Here is a 23,107-nt window from a genome sequence, read left to right as displayed (position 1 = left end):
GTAATAACTTCTGTATTAAAAAAGAGGCTTTCAGTATTTGAGAAACAAAACACTCCTTTATAATAATTGTCAATGTACATTTATTTTTTTATTGAAGAAACCATAATCAATACAAAATTACAGCAATCATGTGCCCTTTTACATACAATGTCATTAAAGCAAACTCTAAACCACAGTTTGTAAAGTATTCAATTTACCTCAAGTCCAAGCTGCATCTCCCTAAGACACTGTTCCCATCACAGTAGCCATTTTAAGCCAATCTTCTTTTTACACACGGGTAGTTTCTGTAGAGAACACTTTTCTCAGGACGAAAATGCATCGAGCATGCATAAGAAAAAATATATAGATATATGCGCAAATACATTTAAGAGTTTCTATAGGGCTATCATTGAAGAAAATAAAACCTTGGGATCTGCTTCTTAAAAGCACCAATTTAAAAAAATCCCTCAGAAGTTTATACTGTGGCAAGAAAACTCAAGTGACTAAACAAAAAATAAGGTTATTTTCAGAGTGAAAATCATCTTTAGGTATTGTTAAAATACATTTTAAATGAGGCAGAATTTTCAGAAAATAAAAAGACATCCTCATTGATCATTTCTACATCCTTATTCTAGACAACAGATGTCTGCAGATAGAACTGGTTTTCCTGGCAGAGTATTCAAACAAATGTTATCATTTGTGCATATATTCCTATTTCCCTCTTAAGGTAACTCTGCTACTCCTACCCAAACCCCACCCTTATGAATTAACTACCAAGGTATTTGTCTAAGGAAATATTTTACAATGTTTATAAACAACTAGTATTAAATCACTTGTTTTAGTATTAAAACCATTTTCATTAATTAAAAATAAAAGTATACTTTTCATTTCTAAAAGAAACATCAAACCATAAGAATTCTACGTATGACCACACTATAATATCTTTAAAAAACAAAACACATCGTCAAGTTTTTAAGTGCTAAGTAAAATAAATCAATTTCAATCTAAACATTGTTTCTACCACTCCTAACATCCATTGCATTCAAGTCAACTGGCTCACCTTTTCTGCTTTCCATTTATTTCAAGGTTAAAATTAGCGCCATTTAAAAAAATGCAGTATCAGTGAAGGCTTATGGTAATGAATAAAAAAACTCTTGAAGATAGAAACAATGCCCCAATATCTATTAGCATTCATCTGTATTTTATTAAAAATGCAAACTGCAACTAACCAAAACTTGACAGGCTCTTAAAAGATTCAAAGAGCTCCTTTATATTTATCAGTCTTAACATACCTATCATTGACCATTAAAACAATACACACATACACACACATAAATGTGGTGCAGCAACTACTTAACTTACAAAATTTAACAGTTCATGGAACATTTAAGATTAAGCGAATAGCACTTTAAAATGAAAAGTGATCAAAAGCAGGTACATTACACCCTATACCATATTATGTATGGGAATACATTTCATATTTCTCAATTATGATTTGCCAATTTTACCTTCTACATTGAGCCCTTCTATGGTCCATGCTCATCGGCTCACCAATGGCATACACTCAAAGGATTCCTCTTTATGGGTAACTATCTCAGGACCTGATTTTATGAGCTATGATTTGGTGCTTGCAGCATCTTCAGCACTGTGTGTGAAAATGAAGGCAGTATTTTTGAATATTTTTCTTTGTTGTAGAGATAAGCAGGAAGTTTTTAAAAGGATCAGCACATTTTAGAAATTGAATAAACAAAACTGGTATGATGCTGCTTTAATACATTCATCTTAACTCAAAATAGGTACCAGTTAAAATCATCTATAAGAACACAAACATTTTAAACTGGCAAAAATAAAATGCAGCGTCAGTTATTAAAGTATTATAAATCAGAAAAATATTGGTTGCTACACAGATTATGAAAGGTTATTTGCTATACAGTTAACATTTCACTGATGCACATGCCTTATCAAAACATACTGCCAGTATTCCTTATAAATTTTTCCTTTTTCAGTGTATATAAAAGTTATGAAAACTGAATGGTCTAAAAAAAGTCATAATAAAACTCTGACCCATAATGTCCTTACTGAATTATTAAACTTCAAGAAAAAAAATAAAGACTCCATAGTTTTGGAGGGCAAAGAAAATGTCCTGTCAATCTTAAAAAGATTGTGAAGGCTGTTGAAAGTTTCTAACCAAGCGATACCCTAAATCTAGAAAAGTATGTAATTGCCCTTTCTTAATTTGAACAATCCTTCTATGGTTGGGAAAAGATTACAAAAAGTTTGGATGTAGTTCAATTACAGCAGCAATCTACTCATCATTTCTTTTTTGTTTTAATAAAAAAACAAAAACCAAAACCAAAAAAAAACCCCCAAAAACCATTACCCAGAAATGTAAACAGTTGTTTGAACAACTTACAGACTTTCCACTGAAATGGTAGCATAAATAACAAAATACATTTTGGGGAAGCAGTAGCAGATTGCTTTTGAATTACACAACCACAAAAACCTCACAGGGACAACATTAATGTACTGAAATATTTATTTATATATGTCCTTAGGTTGTGCTTACCTGTTGCTTTTTGCAGCAGAACCTAAGGTGGAAGGTCTGGGAAGGCACTGTGAAGTATAAATAATTGCACTGTTTGCAATTAATAAAGATTTTAAACCTTAAATGAATCAAAATCAACAGCCTCCAATTTGTGAGTTATGATATTGAATCCAACTGAACTATTTCTTCAGTTTAATTAATAAATGCACCACTTTCCTAAAAGGTCATCTATAAACAGTATCATGCAAAATACTGAAATTGTTCATGTCAATAGCCCTACTCTTAAAGATAACACATAACTAACTCCTTAACTATTAAACTTCAAACTAGAACTATATATCCATATCTAAATAAGGGCAAGGGAAGTCACTCCAGGTTCTATAAAAACAATCAAAAACATTTCAAAATATCTATAATGAACTGAACTATTTTCTACCCTATAAGTAATCTCAACATTTATGTTCCTTGTACATCTCCCTTAATAGTATATTCAGAACAATTGGTGCTCCCCACCAATGAAAGAACTACTATATTCATGAAATGGTGTTAAACTGCTACATTGCTTAATATTTGCAAACTGAAAACCACTTCTGTCTGATACATTTCAAGTCTTTCATATTAATATAGAAGATATGCATACTGTACACTGAAAAGCAATATATTTTAGGAGCACCAATGAGTAATACTATTCAATTTAATGATCAGTTTTCTTTAGCTATAGCTAAAGCATATCAAAAATACTTACCCATTAAGCTCACTTAAAAAAAAAATACAGATCTATGTATTATTCTATATTAAATTAAGAAGCAGTTATGGTTTTCCAAGATATCAGCACTGTATTCCAACATAATATTCACACAAAGTATGGCATTTACATTATGTGGAACATTGACAAAAAGATACTGTTGCAGTTCATCAATTTGTCATTCTGATGTACTTACAGTGCAATGCTCCTTGAAGGAACACAATCAAGGATGATACACAGCACAGTCCTCCTCACCCCTACAGAGCTAGTTCTATACTGGCTGGATCAAACCTGCACTTCAACAGACAATGGCAAGACAGACTGTATTTGCATGTAGTCTAATATATTAATATGCAAAGAGCCAACAAATATGCAGAGTAAACAATGGATTTCAACAAAATATCAGAACTTCAGCATGAGTGTTATAGAGTAATAAAGTGATTTCAAGTACATAAAAATTAAGTTGATTCAATGATTGGACTTGTGCATTTACAAAACAAAGCTTATCTATACTGCAAAAAGAAAAAAAAAAAAGAAAAAAGCTTGAACATTTCCATACCCCAATAATGTTTCAATGGCAGATGCATGTAGCTATACTTTTTGCATACTACTTTTCTACCCTAAATTTAAAAAGAAACACACTAATATTGTATACATTGAAAGTTTCTTTACATGAAAAAACTTCTTATTCAACTACTCATATTCACTATCCGAAAACTGTTTAAAATTAGTTATGCTGAAACAGTCTTGGAAATCAAGTAATCATCAAATTAAGAACAGAAAGGTTAACTGTTATAGCAGCAGTACAGATCTGAAACAGTGGTCATGTATAAAAGGAAATTTCACTGTTAATGCAATGGAAGTATGCCAAAAGATCACTGTACAAACATGCAGGTTTTAATCAAACAGAAGGAAAAAAATGAAGATATCAGGATTACTTGTGCTGAAACAGCCAAATACAATAAATGGAAAAGATCCTCCAATCTACTACTATACTGCAAGGGGGAAAAAACATGCCAGTGTTTAAAAACTCAATTAATATTTCATGGGGAAAGCTTATATATTTGTGTATATGTATCTTAATTTATCATTGCTAAGAAATTATGAACCTTTAAATACCCACATATCCAACTTACCGACACAGGAGGTTTCATATCATTTATTGTAAAGCACAAAACAGGCATTTTAAAAGTGAAAGTATACATTGAAAAAGTACATTTATATCACAAAGCATTGACCACATAATAGTTGCAAATACATTTGCTGGAATGTGTACATCTACACTAAATACTAAAAACAAACCAATTTTCATTTCTACACAGAAATATTAACCTCCTATCAGTAGTGATAGATATTTTGTACATTTTCAAAAAAAAAAAAAAAACACTATTTTAAACCAAAAACAAAATTAAGATCTTCATCAAGTCGTCTGCATCCATATATTTAACAAAGGTTTTTTTCCCCCACACAATGAAGCAAATACTGTATTGTCCACTTCTTATTATTGGCCCTGTGCAGAAGAGATACATAAGAAATACACAAAAAGTTAAAGAAAATCCTTTAAATGGAGCTAACTCAGGAGTGAATCCTTTAAGAAAGAAAAACTGGTTAATATAAATGGTGGTGGCTTCTTGCATGATTTGCAAATCCCTGGGGGAAAAAAATTTATTTTTAAAATCAAAAGCATTGTAGAAATATTCAGCACTCAGATGCCAGAAAGCATTATAAAAAACAAACAAAAAAACCCAAACAGTACACCACAGTACTTCTTTAGTTATGCTATGCCAGATAAAAATTAAAAAGGCAAACATAATCCCAAACAGACAAAACAGTAAACATGCAGAACATGATTGGAGTAGAAATCAATACATTAGCAAGTTTAGTATACCTGAGGTGCTGGAGGATGCTGTGGCATTCCCTGGGGACTTGTCTGGGCATAGTAGGCTGCTTGTTGTCTATAGTACTCAGCCCAGGCTGCACTATAATCTGGCTGACCACCTGGTGGAGCACCAGTAGGAGCAGGAACTGCTTGACCTTTGAGAAAACAGAACAACTTTGTTGCTGTAACCACAACTAAAAGCCCAAAAGAATCTCATTTCTAATAAAAACAATACCTTGCTTCTTGTAATATTCCTCCCAAGCTTTTGAATAATCTTGTGTCTGCCCTTGTTGACCTAAAAAAAACCCCCTAAATTTTAATACAAAATTATATCCACTGTAAGTACAGGTTATAAAGACAAGCACAGAAGGTCAGAATCGCTCCTGTTTTATTTATTTTATATATTCAGTAGTGCCCTGTTTTATTTTAAATATTAGAAAACTACTCTTATAATTAAAAAATATCAGAATGCTGTTTCTTTTTGCCTTATATTAATCATAGCTTTTAGTTCTAGAGTATCACTATTAATAAAAAGCAAAATCGAAACCATTCATATAGTTTTAACTAAGAAAGGCAAAGATTTCGGTATCTTGATTCATTACAGAATTTGTAAATATTAATGCTCTAAATGGAGTTTGTAAAGTATTTCATGTAAACAATCTATGGTACCCTGGTACTGATGTTGAGCGCAGGGATGGGGGAGGGAGACCATTTTTTTTTTTTTTTTTGTCTTATTCATTTGGATGTTACATTAGAGGTTTAAAGTAAAATATAAATCCTTGATGAAGAGAAAGAACATTCTTGAGAAACACAAAACTCACCTTAAAGCTATTAAGACTTTGTATTTTAAGATCTGGTCAAGATTTTTGTTTCCTGATTAGTAACCTATAAACTGTAAGTACAAAGACTAATCTTCAACATACCCTTTATCAGATGTTGAAAGTTTTAATACAAGATTCAAATCACAGTACAACTATATTAAAAGTAACCTGACAAAAGATATAAAAACCAATTACTGAAGAGGTTCAAAGTAACAAGACCAATGAAAAACAAAACTCAACAGCTTTATTTTTCTAGACAGTGTTAACTTTTCTGAATTTAGAGATAAAAAGACATAACCACCTACATACAAAGCACAAAAATAAAATGGGCTCTGGATTAAAACAAACAAAACCACCACCTACACAGCTATAAAAGACAACTTTTTTTGACAACCAGGGAAACTGAGTATTATTGATAATTGATAATATTACTGAAATAATTTAAGAACAGTCTGCAACTTACTTTGTAAAGGGTCAGGCACAATAAATACATGGGTGTTTGCTGTACTATTTTTCCAATTTTTTGAAGGTATAAAAGTTTTTGAAATAAAAAGATGGGCAGAAAGAACAGGTGTTTTCTTATTTAGCTCCTTTGAGAATTTTATTTAGCTTGTAATTACCTGACCTGATGAATTATGGCTAGCTAAAAAAATACTGAAGCAAAGACACAGAGAAAGCTGTTATGTTTGTTGGATGTTACCTTAACAAGGCAACTTTATACAGTTGCAGAAATTAGTGTCTATCACTATCACATAATTGGTTGAATAAAACCAATTCAGTTAATAAAATTTTAACATTTGTAACTTTAAAAATCCAAGAAAACCCCCCTTCTATAAATATAGGCAACAGCAGAGAAATCCCATGTAATATAAACAAAATTCTCTTATTTTTTTTCCCTAATTCTTTTCAAAGAGAAAGTTGAGGTTGAGTTTAACATTTTGATCCTGGGACACAAATTTTTTTTTTTCTGAGACACAATTCAAGCAAACCTGAAACAGGTTTCAGTATTTAGACAACTGCCAAACTGCCATATTCCAGGTATCAATTGTAATAAAACCATACTATGTCTCTTACAAACTGTACATTTGAAAATCTGCTAACTTGAAGCCAAACTTGGTTAAGAGAGCAACAATTTCTACTTCAGGTTGACAAAAAGGAACTAATCATTTTAAGAGATATTCATTTCAGAGGCAAAAGGACATTGTAAGATGGTAGAAACAGGAGACACGTTAAGAAAATTAATCAAACTCAAATGTTCCCCACCCTCCCCCCTAACTCAAATATTTCTGGGGGAAGTGAAAGGTAAACATGTTGGACTCTAAGAGAAACAAATACTCAGGTGTAAAACCCCTCACGCTCCAATGTTGGAGGTGTCCAAAGAAAAACTCAACTCATTCCTCCAACCTGGGGGACAGAGGTGATTCATTTTGCCCTGCTCAAAGTGAAGGAGGAACTCCTATCAACGTAGACTTGGCTCTCCTCTAGCCTTTTATGCCTCTCTGCCCTTTTCATAATTAGCTTGCTCCCTTTATTCTTGGTTCAAAAACTGTTTTGAGGTCAGATAGTTTATACTTTAGAACATTACTTAGTATTTACATACAGGTTTATAGTATGTAAGGTTTTACTTTCATTTCATTTAAGAGTTAAGACTTGCTCTAGAGTTCATATGTAACATTCTATTATTACACCCCAAAACCCAAACCTGATTGAATCAATTTCACTCTAAGTTATCTCTCTAAACACCTATCTTTCCCACAACCACTTACTCTCTACCACCCACCATATCAGTGCTTAACATCGTAAGGGCCTTTCTCAACTTCCAACTTTTCAAAAAATGCCTTCACTAGCCCTCTTTCAAAGGGCAATTGCTGGTCTCTACTCTGAAATCCTGTCTGATCTCTTTAGGATGTTTATTACAAAGTCATTCTAGCTTCAAAAGTACCTACTCTTCCATATGTGCTGCCATTCCTTATTAAGACTTAAAATTTTCTTCATTAACCCTCTATAGTCTCATCTTTATGAATTTCTTTCCTAAATTCCGTTGGTAGGGAGCCTTGGTGGCTCAGTGGTTGGGCATCTGTCTTTGGCTCAGGTCATGATCCCGGGGTCCTGGGCTGGAGTCCCACATCAGGCTCTCCACAGGGAGCCTGCTTCTTCCTATGTCTCTGCCCCCTTCTGTGTGTCTCTCTCATGAATCAATAAAATCCTTAAATTGATTAATTCTGTTGGTATTAATCTTAGGAAATTTTAAATTATTCCCAGAAAACTAACTTAAAAACTCCTGTTTCAGGCAGCCTGGGTGGCTCAGCAGTTTAGCACCACCTTCAGCCCAGGGTGTGATCCTGGAGACCCAGGATCGAGTCCCACATTGGGCTCCCTGCATGGAGCTTGCTTCTTCCTCTGCCTGTGTCTCTGCCTCTCTCTCTCTGTTTCTCATGAATAAATAAATACTCCATTTCCAGAGGTTTATTTACCTATACAGAAATAACAAATTTATAGTGTTAGTATTGGGTATTTTCTGTTCTTAATGGGAAAAGCTGACATCTAGCTTCAAAAGCTGGGATAGCCTGCCTAGTTTGGTAAAGAGAGCACTGGATTGGGAATTAGGATGTCCAGAATCCTAAAAAAAATCCTAGCCCTGCCTGGAAGAGTTCAAACTTGGCCTCTCCAAATAAGGGAGTTGGATCTGGAAATAAACATTTGCACCTAATTTTTTTTTTTTTTTTTTTTTACTTTCTTTTCCTTTTTAAAAATCTTGAGGGCATCTGGATGGCTCAGTCAGGCATCCAACTCTTTATTTCGGCTCTGGTTGTGATCTCAGGGTCCAGGGAATCAAGTCCTGAGCTGGGCTCCACACTTAGCAGAGTCTGCTTCTCTCCCTCTTCCCCTTGCTCATGCACACTCTAAAATAAATAAATCTTAAACAGTAAAAATTTTTTAAAGCTATCTCAGTCAGTAAAGCTAAAGCATGTGACTCGATCTTGGGGTGGAGTTCAAGCCTCACATTGAGTATATAGGTTACTTTACATACATACACAGAAATCAATCTAGAAAACTAACTATATTAGTTTTATGCTTTAGGGTTGCTTATGCGCGGTTGTTTAAAAAGATCTTAAGTAATACACCCAAGAGAAATTAAGGTAGTTAAGCAACCAGTCATTTAACAAAAAAACTTTTAAAAGAAAAAATAGATTGACTATGTAGCTATCATTCACGACCTGACAATTTAGCATTATTTAAGATTTAGATGTGACAATCACTCAACTGATCCCCTTTGCTCAATAAATTAACAGCTAATCACTGTCAAGCTACAGAAAAACTTGTAACTGGGAAGAAAAAGAAAAGGTGGGGTTAAAGAGGACATTAAGTTAAACATAGTGTTATTTAATTATTTCTATAATATTTTTCTCCACACAGGATTCAAGGGAGTCCAGGCTACTATCTCTAAAATTAAAACTTTAGGCAACAGAGTAAAGGTAAAAAATAAAAGAATGTCAAGGTGAAGACTACCCTTAAAAATCTGAATGGTATTAAGACCTCACAGATTCCATTCAATACACCTTCTCACTTTTAGGCAAGTAAAATGTAAAAAGGCTAAATAGTAAATTTATTATTGGCCAAGCTGCAAACAAATGATAAAATATAATAAAACATAAGTCACACTGATTCCTCCCCAATAATTATCTAGGTTCACAAACAGGCCTGCTTTTATTCATTTTTTTTTTTTTTTTTTTTTTTTTTTTTTTAAATTTTATTTATCTATGATAGTCACAGAGAGAGAGAGAGAGAGGCAGAGACACAGGCAGAGGGAGAAGCAGGCTCCATGCACCGGGAGCCCGATGTGGGACTCGATCCTGGGTCTCCAGGATCGCGCCCTAGGCCAAAGGCAGGCGCCAAACCGCTGCGCCACCCAGGGATCCCTTTTATTCATTTTTAATTGTAATGTAGGGTACATTTCTGGTATATCAGCCACTGTGAAACTGTAAGTCAGACTCAATGATTTTAATAAGATTTGTTTTGTTTTTTTAAGATTTTATTTATTCATGAGAGACAGAGAGAGAGAGGCAGAGACACAGGCAGAGGGAGGAGCAGGCACCCTGTGGAAAGCAGATGTGGAACTGGATACCAGGACCCCAGGATCATGACCTAAGCTATAGGCAGAGGCTCAACCACTGAGCCACCCAGGCATCCCCACACCCAATGATTTTTAATTGCAACAATTTAATTACAAATGCTCAAATCTTTAAAATGGTGACACTATTTCATGCAAGTTAAAGTAACCATAAGTACTGATTACTAATGCTATCACAGAAAGATCAATAGCATCCTCAGTTATAGTCTCAAAACTATCCTCATTTGGACAATTATGTGACCATCCTAATTAGAGTATACTGTTTCGAGAAAAACACTTTCTTTCTTTCTTTAACAGAAATCAAGCTGTGTAAAACATTATCACTAGGTACATGTATCTCACACAAAAAAGAGTAATGTAGCTACCCTTCTGGAAATTTTTTCCTTCTGTGCAAGATGACAAAACAGCCATGGGCAAAGAAAACACTGAAATTTACATCGAGAGAATTTTAATTAGACTATATCTTATGAGAAAATTCTACCACCTATAGATTCTATGTCAGTGAAGGACGAATAAGTTTATCTTTTAACTTTCATTTGTGCCCAGTGGCTGTGGTGTACATGTGTTAATTTTAAATGACTAATACCATTAGCTTCTAAAAAAACAAGAACCATTTGTTCAGAAATACAGATGACCTTTGAATAACTCGGGGGTTATGGGCGCCAACCTGTACAGTTGGGGGGAATCCCTGGGTGGCTCAGTGGTTTAGCACCTGCCTTCAGCCCAGGGCATGATCCTGGGGTCCCAGGATCAAGTCCTGCATCAGGCTCCCTGCATGGAGCCTGCTTCTCTCTCTGCCTATGTTTCTGCTTCTCTCTCTGTCTCTCATGAATAAATAAATAAAATGAAAGAAAGAAAAGAAAGAAAAGAAAGAAAACCCACATATAACTGACTCCCCCAAAACTTAACTACTAATAGTCTTCTGTTGACCAGAAGTCTTAGATAAGTCAATTAACACATATCTTGTGTATTATATATTGTATTCTACAAAAAAGCTAGAGAAAAAAATACTAAAAAAAAAATCCACTTGTAAGTAGTCCCATGAAGTTCAAACCTATACTGTTGATCAAAGGTCAACTGTAGGATATCAGGTTCCAAGTGGTCCCAGGAAGACAAGTTTGGGAGAGAGGTTTGGGATTTATGCCCTCTTGGAAGTTCATATTCTGGTTTTACCACTTAGTAGCTATACATGTGACCTGTTGTGGAAATAGTTTTCATTCATAACAGTTTATAGTAATGTAACTGGCAAAATACCTGATTAACAGTCGTATCCTTCATGAGAATATAACCAGAAGGGCAAGGGCTCCTAGCTATTATGCCCACAATCTCAGCTTTAACACTATGGTTTGGCATGTAGTATGTACTCTACAAGTTACTGAATGGAAATGGCCTTTCTAGGTGACTTTTTCCCTTTTCATATATGCAAATGTTATTTAAGTAATTAATGTCCTATGTCACTGTAAGTTTTATTTTGCAGCAGAAAATACCACACAAAACTGAAACTTAACCTATGTCAGTGAAGCTACTAATATATAATATAAACAACTATCTTTGACAAAAGCATAAGTAATGTTCAATGTCATATGTGCCAATGGGGCAATTTCTAGTTTCAATTATTACGTGGTTGACAAATGCATTTAGAAATAAAGAGACTTCCTTGTTATGTGACCATAAACTTAAGTGTTTGTGATAAGCCTAAAGTTCAATGATTTTTAGAATGCAATCAATTATTCTACACTTCCAGATTTTAAAAGGTAAAAATATAAGAATAAATAAATAAACAAACAAACAAATAAATAAATCCCGGTAACAAAAACATGATACAAACATGTTTTATCACAACCTTAATCTTTCTAGTGTGATATTTCCTAAGTGCTTCGATTTCAATTTAATTAAATGTATAAAAAGAAATGTAGAACATACCCATTTTCTTGTAATACTCTTCCCAAGCCTTGGTATAATCAACCTGTCCAGCTGGAGCTGGATTCTGCTGATCTCCTTGTTCAAGAAAAACACAAAAAAATAAGATTGAAGATTTGAAAAGATGATCTTAGCCCTTTCCTTCTGTTCCTTGAGTGGAGAAATTGGGAGTGGCCTGCCATAGGGAGTGAGGATGCTGTGTGGTAGTGGGATCCTTGGCTGGGGCCAAGGACATAGGACACAGGAGATATAGAGGCAGTCAACAGAGAAAATTTGTCTATATACATGGAAGAGAAGTCACACTGAGCATATAAGTAAATTCACTGGTCAAATAAGGAAACACACTGAAGTTAACAGGTCTTTCACCATTAATAAGCATGAAAAGTGAAAAAGCTATAAAAAGAACCCTGAAGTGTTACAATGGAATTGCAGTTGATACAAGTCTTAGAAATATATACATATATAGATACTTGTGTTGTTTCATATATGTGTAGGCAGACAAACATGCAGGTAAATTTCCTAGCTGAAAAGATCCAGAAGCAATGACACCCTGGTAGAAATGAACACACTGAGTCTGGTTTCTTAAATACTAACATCTACTAAAAGGAATCAGGGCTACTTGGAAAAATGGCTGATTGTAGGGCTTAAGCCCAGAAACCACAAAATAAACATCTTATTGTGCAACAATGTAAGGATGTGCTTTAAGAATGACTTATCAAAAGGATACAGGAGCCATCTTGAAGGTACTCCTGATTGGCCAAAGCTAGGGCAATCTGATAATCAAAATAGCAAAGACAGTTTAAAATACAACAAATTGAATAAAACAGAAGTCCATATTGATACAAATAGGAGGAAAAGAAAACTTCTTCCTTACAGCACAATACCAATACATATAAAATTAATGATATAAATAGAAATTATCATGATAGCTATAGCTCAATCTGGCATGTGTTTCCAAAAAAGCTGCTATGAGGAACAGAACAGTCACATAATCTCAGTATAATTCTCCAAAAAACATTTACTAATTTCAAAGAGAAAAATACAATTTCATGGTACAGAAACTTGGTGAACACTAATATGACTAAGTGACTACAGTTACCATCTCCAAGGATGAAGTAGGTCAACATTACATGACCCCATGATGTAATGATTTAAGAAGAGCAGAGCACTATTTCTAAGGTACTGCCAAACCCCAAATAGAACCTCATAATCATGATCTCATCTTTGTGAGAAAAAGGTGAAGGAATTTACGTTGATTTGATTATCACCTAACACAACAAAAGGTCTGTACTTTTTTGCCAGATGGGATCCTGGATCAGAATAGAGAAGCTGATGGGACAATTGGTGAAATCTAAGGAAGGGTTCTACACTAGAACAGTAATGATGTATCAATGCTGACTTACTGTTTTAAAGAACTGAATAATGGTAATGTATTTTTGGAGTAATACAGAAAGGGTATTATTTAAGGTTACTGGGACATCATGTGTACAGCTTGGTTTTAAGATGGTTCTAAAAGACTACTGGTAATGGAATATGGACATGTATAACAAAATAATGGAACAAATGGGAGGTAAGGGATAAAATATTAACAGCTATGATCTCTGGGTGTTCTGTCATGTGTCTTATAACAAACTTTTATGAAAGTCTGTAATTATTTCAAAAGGAAAGTCTGCTCACTGATAAATACTGGAAATTTTAGGCATTATACATTCATGTATCTCATATATAATTCCAAACACAAGTTTCTACTTCTACATACAAAATAAATTCTTTAATTACCATAGTTACCTTGTCCATTGGTTTGGGTTGTAGTTGGTGCACCAGCAGGAGCTGCAGGTGGTGGCTGTGCTTGCTGTTGATAATAGTGAGCATAATAGGCAGCCCAAGCTGCTGAATTTGGATCCGTTCCTGCCTTAGCTAGAATAAACACAAGTTCAAGGTTTGCATCTGAAGTCCGTAACCTCTCTCACACAGACATCCTTTGGTAAATAAACAGACCCCAAAATTAACTGGACGTCAAAAATAAATGGTAAATGAGAAGTTTTCGATTCTATAATAAATAAACAGACCCCAAAATTAACTGGACCTCAAAAAATAAATGGTAAATGAGAAGTTTTCGATTCTATTATTTTAATTGTCATCATTAGCTTTAAATGAAGAAAAGTGAGGTGTAGAGATTAAATGATGTTCCTCGAAAACTAGCTGAGTGGCAGAATTAGGATAGGAATAAAGATATTCTGTCTCCAAATCCAATGCTTTGCCTCATATCCATCCTGTCCCTTGGGTTTTTTCTTAAACTGGTTTTCCCTCAAGCACAGCAGTTCTACCATGGTAGATGACTAAAGAAAAGGACTTCTAGAAACTAACCTGTACAAGAAATAATTGTTTTACAGCTATGAATTCTATCCTGTCATTTTCAATGTAGAGACAACATAAAAAAATCTTATATCATATTTCATCTCCTATTTCAGAGTAATTATCCTAGAACATATACTTGATGTCAGTCACTGCCCTACTTGAAATTCTTCACTTATTCTAGAGAGTCTTCAGGGCTATCAAAGCTTTTAAGTGCAACATCATCACCCAGTATCTTTAATGATCTGAACCCCCTTGGCTTATCTTTTCCATTCTAGCCGTATCTTCCCTCATTTGTCAGTATTTTCCCAACACTCAAGTTCTGGTCACAGTAAATTGCTCATACTTTTCAGAAGTTAACACGTTCATTATCTGGCTGTACACCATGTTATGCTTCCTCTGCACTTGCACCCTCATTTTAAACTTCATAAAAATCAAGTCATGCAGTAAGCGTTTGAGACCTCTCCATCAGAAACAAATCCTCTTGATTCTGGTCCCTTATACCAACAATATCATACGACACTATAGACATATCTTTATTACTTTGTTATTACCAAGAAAAATGCAATTTCCTTAGCCAGAGTCTATATCTATACGAAATCTGTTTAGCCTTTATCCCAAATGGGCAGCAAGTCTCAATGCTTAATAGAATTTGAGAAAAATGGAACAAGATTTCTAGAGGGATACAATTTTTAAGGTAATAAAATTTTAAGGCATTATCCACCCTCCGAACCTTCAAGTAATAAATGTATTGCTTTTCTAAGTTAGATGTTTATGTCTTAATTGGGTTACTACGTGTATACAAATACAAATATCCTACTTGACATCATCATATAAAACACTTTAGAAAATGATACTTGTACTCCTGAATGTGTAGAAGGTATAATAGAACCAGTCTCATAGTTACATATAACTAATACTTAGAGTTTACTAATTATTCATTCAAAATAATTATCGTTCGTTTATCATTTTATAGGTTAGAAAAATAAATATAGAAGGGTTAAAAAACTTGCTTACTATCCCACAATTACAAAAGTTGTAGGACTAGGACATAGCTGGGTCTGTTTCACTCTGAAATAGAAGTTCTTGATTACTGCATAAATCCTTAACAGCCCATGAAGTTTTTATAGAAATAGATTTTAGTTCAGAGATTATGGACTTTGTCAACATGGGGCCACATTTAAATATCAGAATGCTAATAGAATTCACTAAAAATTTCATCTAAATTATTTTGTTTTTTTACCTAACATTAAGTCTAAAATATAAATAATATCTAATCCGAGCTGCTATCTTTTAGCTAAATGTGTTGCTTCTTTTCCAAAAGCAATGGTGCAAGCCGTATTCATCAACCAATTCTTGTACGTGATTTCATTACTACTCCTAGTGGGAAAACGAGACTGAGACTACTTCTGATTCCCAACATTTTTCTTAATCATGTTACTGATCCAAACAGTGCTCAGAAGGTGCAATCCTACAGATCCAAGTTTCCCAATATAGATTCACCCCTTAACTTGCTCAAACTCTTTAATCTCTTAAATCAAGTGATCTTTCTGCCTAATCATACCATCCCGATTAGCTTATAAAAGATAATAAATCTTTCCATTCTTAAGAGATGGATGTTCAAACTATTATACACTAAATACTTAACCCTTTCAGTCCATTACAGCATTGCTAACACTAAAGAGTGCACGTTTTTGCTATAAAACAAACTAATCTTTGCATGCCCACATCCTAGCATACTCAAGTTATTTCTTGAATGAGTGCAAGTTGTGGCTTTTTGGTTACAGTCATATTGTATCATCCTATTCCAAAGAGTACACTTCCTATGAGATTAAAGTATGTTGTAATATAGGGCCACATTTAAATAACAACATTTAATCAAATTCACTAAAACAATTTCATTTAAATCAATTACTTAGGTTCTTTTAAGAAATAAATACACTAGTGTGGAAAGGAATCCATAATTCAGTACCTTCCTTGAAACTACTCCAGTGAAAGAGGCCTAAAAGATAGGTAGTAGGTGAGAAAGAAGGATCATAAATAAATGTTAATTGGTTTCAATGAATGCCCCTTTGACCATCATGGAAAAAAAACTAGAGGATGGGAGATGTAGTAACAGAATAAAATGTATATATAAGATCCAGATCTGAACAGAGAAAACAAACTAAATGTATTTTTGCATTCTAACATGCAGACATTAAACACGGTCCTGATTTTTACTAATATGTGAAGTTACCATATCAAGAATAGAATATGGAAACAGCTTATCTTATTTGAGAACTTGGAAGTTTAATACTCGAGCATTAAACACTCCATTAGACTCACATAATTCTATAAATAAACATACACTATTCTTTCATGAATAACATCATAACAAAACACATTATACATTTGATGGCACTGATACTTAAAACTAAGACATCGTACTACTTCTTACAGCTTTTGGCTTTTAGCACTCTGCTCTTTATCACTTTGAAAGGACAGAAAGCCAAATGTGAGTAGAAAACAGCTCCATGAAAACAGACCACATTCACACCAGTCTTATACACTGTGGTAAAACCAGAAACTAAAGACTCCTGCTGAAAGAGTAAAACAAGAGCAGAAAAAGCCACACAAGGTAGAAATGACACAAAAGATTTAAGTGTGTCAACAGGAATGACAAATGTCTTTTACCTGGATCAGGAGGGGCCTGTTGCTGCCAGTGTGGATATGCATTTCCCCACCCCTGGGGAGCATAAGGAGCCGGAGGACCACTGAAAAGATAAAAATCAAAATCAAAATACAATTTACCAGAAGCTAGAATTTTTTTTGGAAAACCCCAGAACCAAACTCAATACTTACTGAGGAGCAGGGCCAGGTGGTCCTGGATTGTAAGGTGCAGGGTTGTATGGTCCCATTGGAGTTCCAGGCCCTGGAGGCCCAGGAGGCCCATGGGGGCCTGGGACACCATGGGGCCCATGGGGTACAGGTGGCCCTAAAGGATTTACTGGGCCCTATAAAAAAGCAGAAAGATGTACAAAAAAAAAAAAATCAGAAAATGGTAATGGCTGAACAGTTCAAAGGTCAAACCTTTGAACCTTCCTTAAGTAACATACTTTAGATTTTCCTTCATTTCCTCATTCATGTTGCTTAATTCTACCATATTAATGATACAGTAAGTTCATTAAAATCAACAGCATCAACGAAGAATCGAAATATCTCATTTACCTTCCATTCTATTCCTTTCAGACAATTCCCTTTTCCACTCTTTCCCATTCCTTTTTAGAATTCTTACTTTTACTACTTCTTTATCATCTTAATCACAGAAGCATATCAAATATCATACTGTCTCTAACTTTTCTTTTTCTGCATCCATCCTACATCTATTTTCCTATCAGAAAACCACCTTGACGATATATTCTCCATATTACTTAAGATCTTACTTATATCATGAATTGTCTACTGGGTACTTTACCAAAAAAGTAACAATTAGTTCTCACTCAAAAAACTAAACTCCTCTTCACAACCTTTGTGTCACCAAACCCCACTTATATCAATAATTAATAATGCTTAGTTGATTTTCCTTTTCATAATCCAACTTGTAAAGACCAATAGACCAGGTTTAACTCTCCTAAATAAACACAGCATTTGTGCAGTTAATACGAATCACGTGACATTCTAGAGAAATTACTTAAATGACATCTAGTTATTTTCTCACTATAAAGAAGCCAAATGTCATGATTTTAAAGTCTTTTTTATGATTTATCTCTGTAAGTTTCTAACATGTCATTATCCCTCACTTTCCACTATCCATAACCAGTCCTTCCCAGAAAGTAAAAAAAAGGATTACTGAAAAAATACCAACATTTTTATAGGGCTATGTGCCAGATACTCTTTTAAGTGACACACACACTTTGCTTAATCCCGGCAACGCAGTAAAGTAGCTACTTTTACCCTCAATTACAGAGAAAGAAATGGGAGGTAAACCAGAATATAAATAGCTCACTCCAAGGTCACAAAGTCAGTAAATGACTCAAGACTATTCTGAACCCTAACAATGGGACTCCAGGATCCATGCTCATAACCACCATACTAAACTGATTCTCAGGACGCTTGGGTGGCTCAGCAGATGAGCATCTACCTGCCTTTGGTTCAGGGTGTGATCCTGGAGTCCTGGGATCAAGTCTCACATTGGGCTCCCTGCATGGAGCCTGCTTCTTTCCTCTGCCTGTGCCTCTGCCTCTCTCTGTGTCTCTCAAAAATAAATAAATTAAATCTTAAAAAAAAACAAAAACAAAAACCTGATTCTCTACAATAACCTTATCTTGTTTGCCCATCAATCCAGAAGAATCTTTCATCCATTCATGCTAAGGATAGTAAAATCCAAAACCAAGATGTATTCATTTTACTAGCATTAATCTCTGCAATTACGGAGTCCACAATTATTTACTTCAAGTTTTTGAACACTTATGTCCACACCACAGAACTTACAAAGTTTGTATATATTCTTATAATAATACTTTATTTTTAAAAGTAATCTCTACATCCAATGTGGAGCTGGAACTCCAACCTAATAGCACTAGTTGCATGCTCTACTGACTGAACCAGCCAGGAACCCCTATGAGACCTTAAGTATCTTTTATACTCCTATTTGTCTTTCCTCATAGACAGAAACAGTTGTCAAACTTCTTTTGTATCCCATTCACAGCATGGCAAACATCGAGGAGAATTTTCCTAAGAAATTCTAATTAGTAGTAGTTATTTAAGAAGCTCCCTTATGGTCTATAGTAAAAGAACACAGTAAAGCACGGGTTCCTCATTTACAAGAAAGCACAATCAGGACTCTACATTTTTTGTACTACTACCAGGAAAGTGTTCTAAAAGGAAAAATTTCCAAATTTGGCCATGAATCAGAATCACCTGAAACATCTTTCTAAAATTAGACGCTGGGCCCTGTTCCAGACATTCTGAATCAGAACTGTGTCTTATGTGTAAAGTGGAAAGCATTCTAAGTAGTGTACATTTTAAAACTCCCAAAATGATTGTCAGTATAAGAGTTGGATTTGTAAATTTCTACTCTACAACAGGAGGATGCGTATTATTCATATTTACCTCACTAGGGTTGAGCACAGTAAGCCCTTATTAAGTACTGAATTCCAGTTAACTACTTCCTTCACGTATGTTTTATAACCCTCCATCAACCTGAACATCATATCTTCAAGTAATGCTATTCATTTCTTACTTACCTACACCCAAATACAAGGTCTGAACACTTATAAATGTTTATTTAATTGGGTTATTTTTCATTGCTGGATTATCTTTTCTGTATTATACGTATCCATTATGTGATGGATCTATAATCTTAGACTAGAAATTGATTTTTTCTGTGTAACAATTATAGGAACATGTAAATTAGTATCTTATTTAACTAAGAGGATCTATGTATAAATCAAGGTTAGTTATCTATTTATCTAATTATTTTTTAAGCATGCTCTTTGCTTAATATGGACCTTGAAATCACAACCTAGAGATCAAGAGTCACATGCTCTACTAACTGACCCAGTCATTCACCCCTATAAATTCAAGTTTAAAGCATACTCACACCAATCTTTTCTTCTATAAGTTGCCGCGCATAGTCTATTTGCTGTGGAGTGCCACGAATTGTAAATAATTTCATATTAGGATCTGCATTAGGTGGAGGATTTCTCTGAAGTTCTATTCTTGCACCAGACTGTTGGCTTATGCTTTTTATGGTTTCACCTCCTAAAATCAAAATCAAAACATAGTAATTTCTCTAAAGATTTAAAGAATACAGAGGATCCCTGGGTGGCTCAGCGGTTTAGCGCCTGCCTTTGGCCCAGGGCGCGATACTGGAGTCCCGGGATCGAGTCCCACGTCAGGCTCCCGGCATGGAGCCTGCTTCTCCCTCCTCCTGTGTCTCTGCCTCTCTCTCTCTCTCTCTCTATCATAAATAAATAAGTAAACCTTAAAAAAAAAAGATTTAAAGAATACAAAAGGAATATTCAAAAGAAAATGGTCACGATTAAAGGGCCATTACAAAGTTTTGAGGAATATTCCACCTGCCAATATTCTTTTACGATTTTCCATTTATTCTACACTTAAATTATATAAAGCATTTCATGATTCTCCTAAAATACATTCAAGCTTTAAGACATCAGTGTGTCTGTACCCAACGTTAAAATGAATTATAACAAAAAAGTAACTTATCAAAACATTTGATTCAAATAAATTGCTTTTCAAGTAATATAAACCGACTTATTAAAAAATTCTGAATTTTAAGAGGATGTGAGTCAAGAAAAAACAAACATCCAAACTACTTTTTGGGTCAAACAAAAGTTTCTCACACTAATAATTAAGCTGTTGTCCCCCTCTCTAGAGGCCAATGTGATTCAAATCTAATTTTTATTTATATATAAGGTCTTTCATTTATGGTTTTGTTATAAATCATCATAAGATACCAAAGAAAAATCATTACTACTGGTTCATAATACAACAGAAATAGCATCCAGAAAAATCAGGTCATGTGTTAATTTTTTACCCATACATTAAAACATTAAGAGTTTAAAATACATTGCCTTTTCCAATTATTAGTCCAGTTTTCCCAGTTGGTACAATGAAATTAAATTCCTGTAGTCCACCAGGTGGTCCCATGTTCCAGTTGCCTTGACCTCTACCTCTTCCTCGACCACCAGGTCCAGGACCACCAGGATTACCAGCCTAAAGAAGGGAAAGACAAGAAGAAAAGAAAGAAAATCAGTACGGAAGTATACTCTTCTTTCCATAATAAGGTCATTAAATGTCTATTTTCCTCAACTTTCACTTTTTCAAACCAGAAGTTTAAAGAGGCTAGAAGGGAGGGAGGGGCAAGATGGCGGAGGAGTAGGGTCTCCAAATCACCCGTCTCCACCAAATTACCTAGAAAACCTTCAAATTATCCTGAAAATCTATGAATTCGGCCTGAGAATTAAAGAGAAAACACCTGGAATGCAACAGTGAGAAGAGTTCGCGCTTCTATCAAGGTAGGAAGACGGGGAAAAAAGAAATAAAGAAACAAAGGCCTCCAAGGGGGAGGGGCCCCGCGAGGAGCCGGGCTAAGGCCGGGGCGAGAGTCCCCAGGACAGGAGAGCCCCGTCCCGGAGAAGCAGGAGCTGCACCAACCTTCCCGGGCGGAAAGGGGCTCGCAGGGAGTTGGAGCAGGACCCAGGAGGGCGGGGATGCCCTCGGGCTCCCGGGACAGTAACAGCAACCTGCGCACCCAGGAGAGTGAGCCGAGCTCCCTAAGAGCTGCAGCGCGCACGGCGGGACCCGGAGCAGCTGGAGGGGCTTGGGCGGTGGCTCCGCGGCCCCGGGAGCAGCTCGGAGGGGCTCGGGCAGAGGAAGAGGCTCCGTGCGGAGGGGGCTGCGCAGTTCCAGGAGCAGCTCGGGGGGGCTCGGGCGGCGGCTCCGTGGAGGGGGTTGCGCGGCCCGGGAGCGTGAATCCAACAGCGCAGGCTCCGGAGCACAGGGCGCCGGGACACAGCCCAGGATCCGGCCTCCCCCGGGACAGGCAGAGGACGGAAGGGCCCAGGACAGCAAGGACGCTCCTGCCCCAGCTGAGCAGATCAGCGGCCCCGCCCCGGAGCCTCCAGGCCCTGCAGACGGAGAGCTCCGGAGTTCCAGCGGGGGCTGAATCCAGGTTTCCAGAGCTGGCCCCGCCACTAGGGCTGTTGCTCCTGGGGCCTCACGGGGTAAACAACCCCCACTGAGCCCTGCACCAGGCAGGGGGCAGAGCAGCTCCCCCAAGTGCTCACACCTGAAAATCAGCACAACAGGCCCCTCCCCCAGAAGACCAGCTAGACTGACAACTTCCAGGGGAAGCCAAGGGACTTAAAGTACACAGAATCAGAAGATACTCCCCCATGGTTCTTTCTTTTTTTCTTTTCTTTTTTTTTGTTTTGCTTTTAGATTTGTTTCCTTCCCCCACCCCTTTTTCTCCTTTCTTTCTTTTTCTTTCTCTTTTTCTTTTTTTTTTTTCGTTTTTTTTCTTCCTTTTTTTTCTCTTTCTCTTTTCTTTCCTTCTTTCTCTCCTCTTTTTCTCCTTTTCCCAGTACAACTTGCTTTTGGCCACTCTGCACTGAGCAAAACGACTAGAAGGAAAACCTCACCTCAAAAGAAAGAATCAGAAACAGTCCTCTCTCCCACAGAGTTACAAAATCTGGATTACAATTCAATGTCAGAAAGCCAATTCAGAAGCACTATTATACAGCTACTGGTGGCTCTAGAAAAAAGCATAAAGGACTCAAGAGACTTCATGACTGCAGAATTTAGAGCTAATCAGGCAGAAATTAAAAATCAATTGAATGAGATGCAATCCAAACTAGAAGTCCTAACGACGAGGGTGAACGAGGTGGAAGAACGAGTGAGTGACATAGAAGACAAGTTGATAGCAAAGAGGGAAACTGAGGAAAAAAGAGACAAACAATTAAAAGACCATGAAGATAGAATAAGGGAAATAAACGACAGCCTGAGGAAGAAAAACCTACGTTTAATTGGTGTTCCCGAGGGTGCCGAAAGGGACAGAGGGCCAGAATATGTATTTGAACAAATTCTAGCTGAAAACTTTCCTAATCTGGGAAGGGAAACAGGCATTCAGATCCAGGAAATAGAGAGATCCCCCCCTAAAATCAATAAAAACCGTTCAACACCTCGACATTTAATAGTGAAGCTTGCAAATTCCAAAGATAAAGAGAAG

At 35.8% G+C, this 23,107-nt stretch overlaps 1 protein-coding gene across 21 annotated transcripts in view; it reads right to left on the bottom strand.

Annotated features, from left to right (window-relative positions):
• Positions 1–61: 61 nt before the first annotated feature.
• Positions 62–23,107, bottom strand: part of FUBP1 (far upstream element binding protein 1) — a 40,328-nt gene continuing 17,282 nt past the window's right edge. For 4 of the 21 annotated variants that reach the window (XM_038541592.1, XM_038541585.1, XM_038541587.1 and 1 more), the window contains 10 exons: positions 20,952–21,093; positions 19,958–20,118; positions 17,218–17,369; positions 17,050–17,129; positions 13,801–13,938; positions 12,025–12,099; positions 5,384–5,443; positions 5,158–5,303; positions 2,546–2,592; positions 63–284 (listed from right to left, as the gene is read on the bottom strand). In XM_038541592.1, the coding sequence (XP_038397520.1) occupies positions 251–284; positions 2,546–2,592; positions 5,158–5,303; positions 5,384–5,443; positions 12,025–12,099; positions 13,801–13,938; positions 17,050–17,129; positions 17,218–17,369; positions 19,958–20,118; positions 20,952–21,093 (1,035 nt within the window). In that variant the 3' untranslated portion in view covers positions 63–250. Of the gene's footprint in view, positions 3,566–4,401; positions 4,780–5,157; positions 5,304–5,383; positions 5,444–12,024; positions 12,100–13,800; positions 13,939–17,049; positions 17,130–17,217; positions 17,370–19,957; positions 20,119–20,951; positions 21,094–23,107 lie in introns of those variants that run through there. The other 17 variants (XM_038541599.1, XM_038541593.1, XM_038541595.1 and 14 more) reach the window with 13 other exon arrangements.

The sequence above is a fragment of the Canis lupus genome, chromosome 6, assembly GCF_011100685.1.
Source record: "Canis lupus familiaris isolate Mischka breed German Shepherd chromosome 6, alternate assembly UU_Cfam_GSD_1.0, whole genome shotgun sequence".
Lineage (NCBI taxonomy): Eukaryota > Metazoa > Chordata > Mammalia > Carnivora > Canidae > Canis > Canis lupus.
Note: the sequence above shows the minus strand (reverse complement) of the source record. Positions and strands in the feature narration are given on the sequence as shown.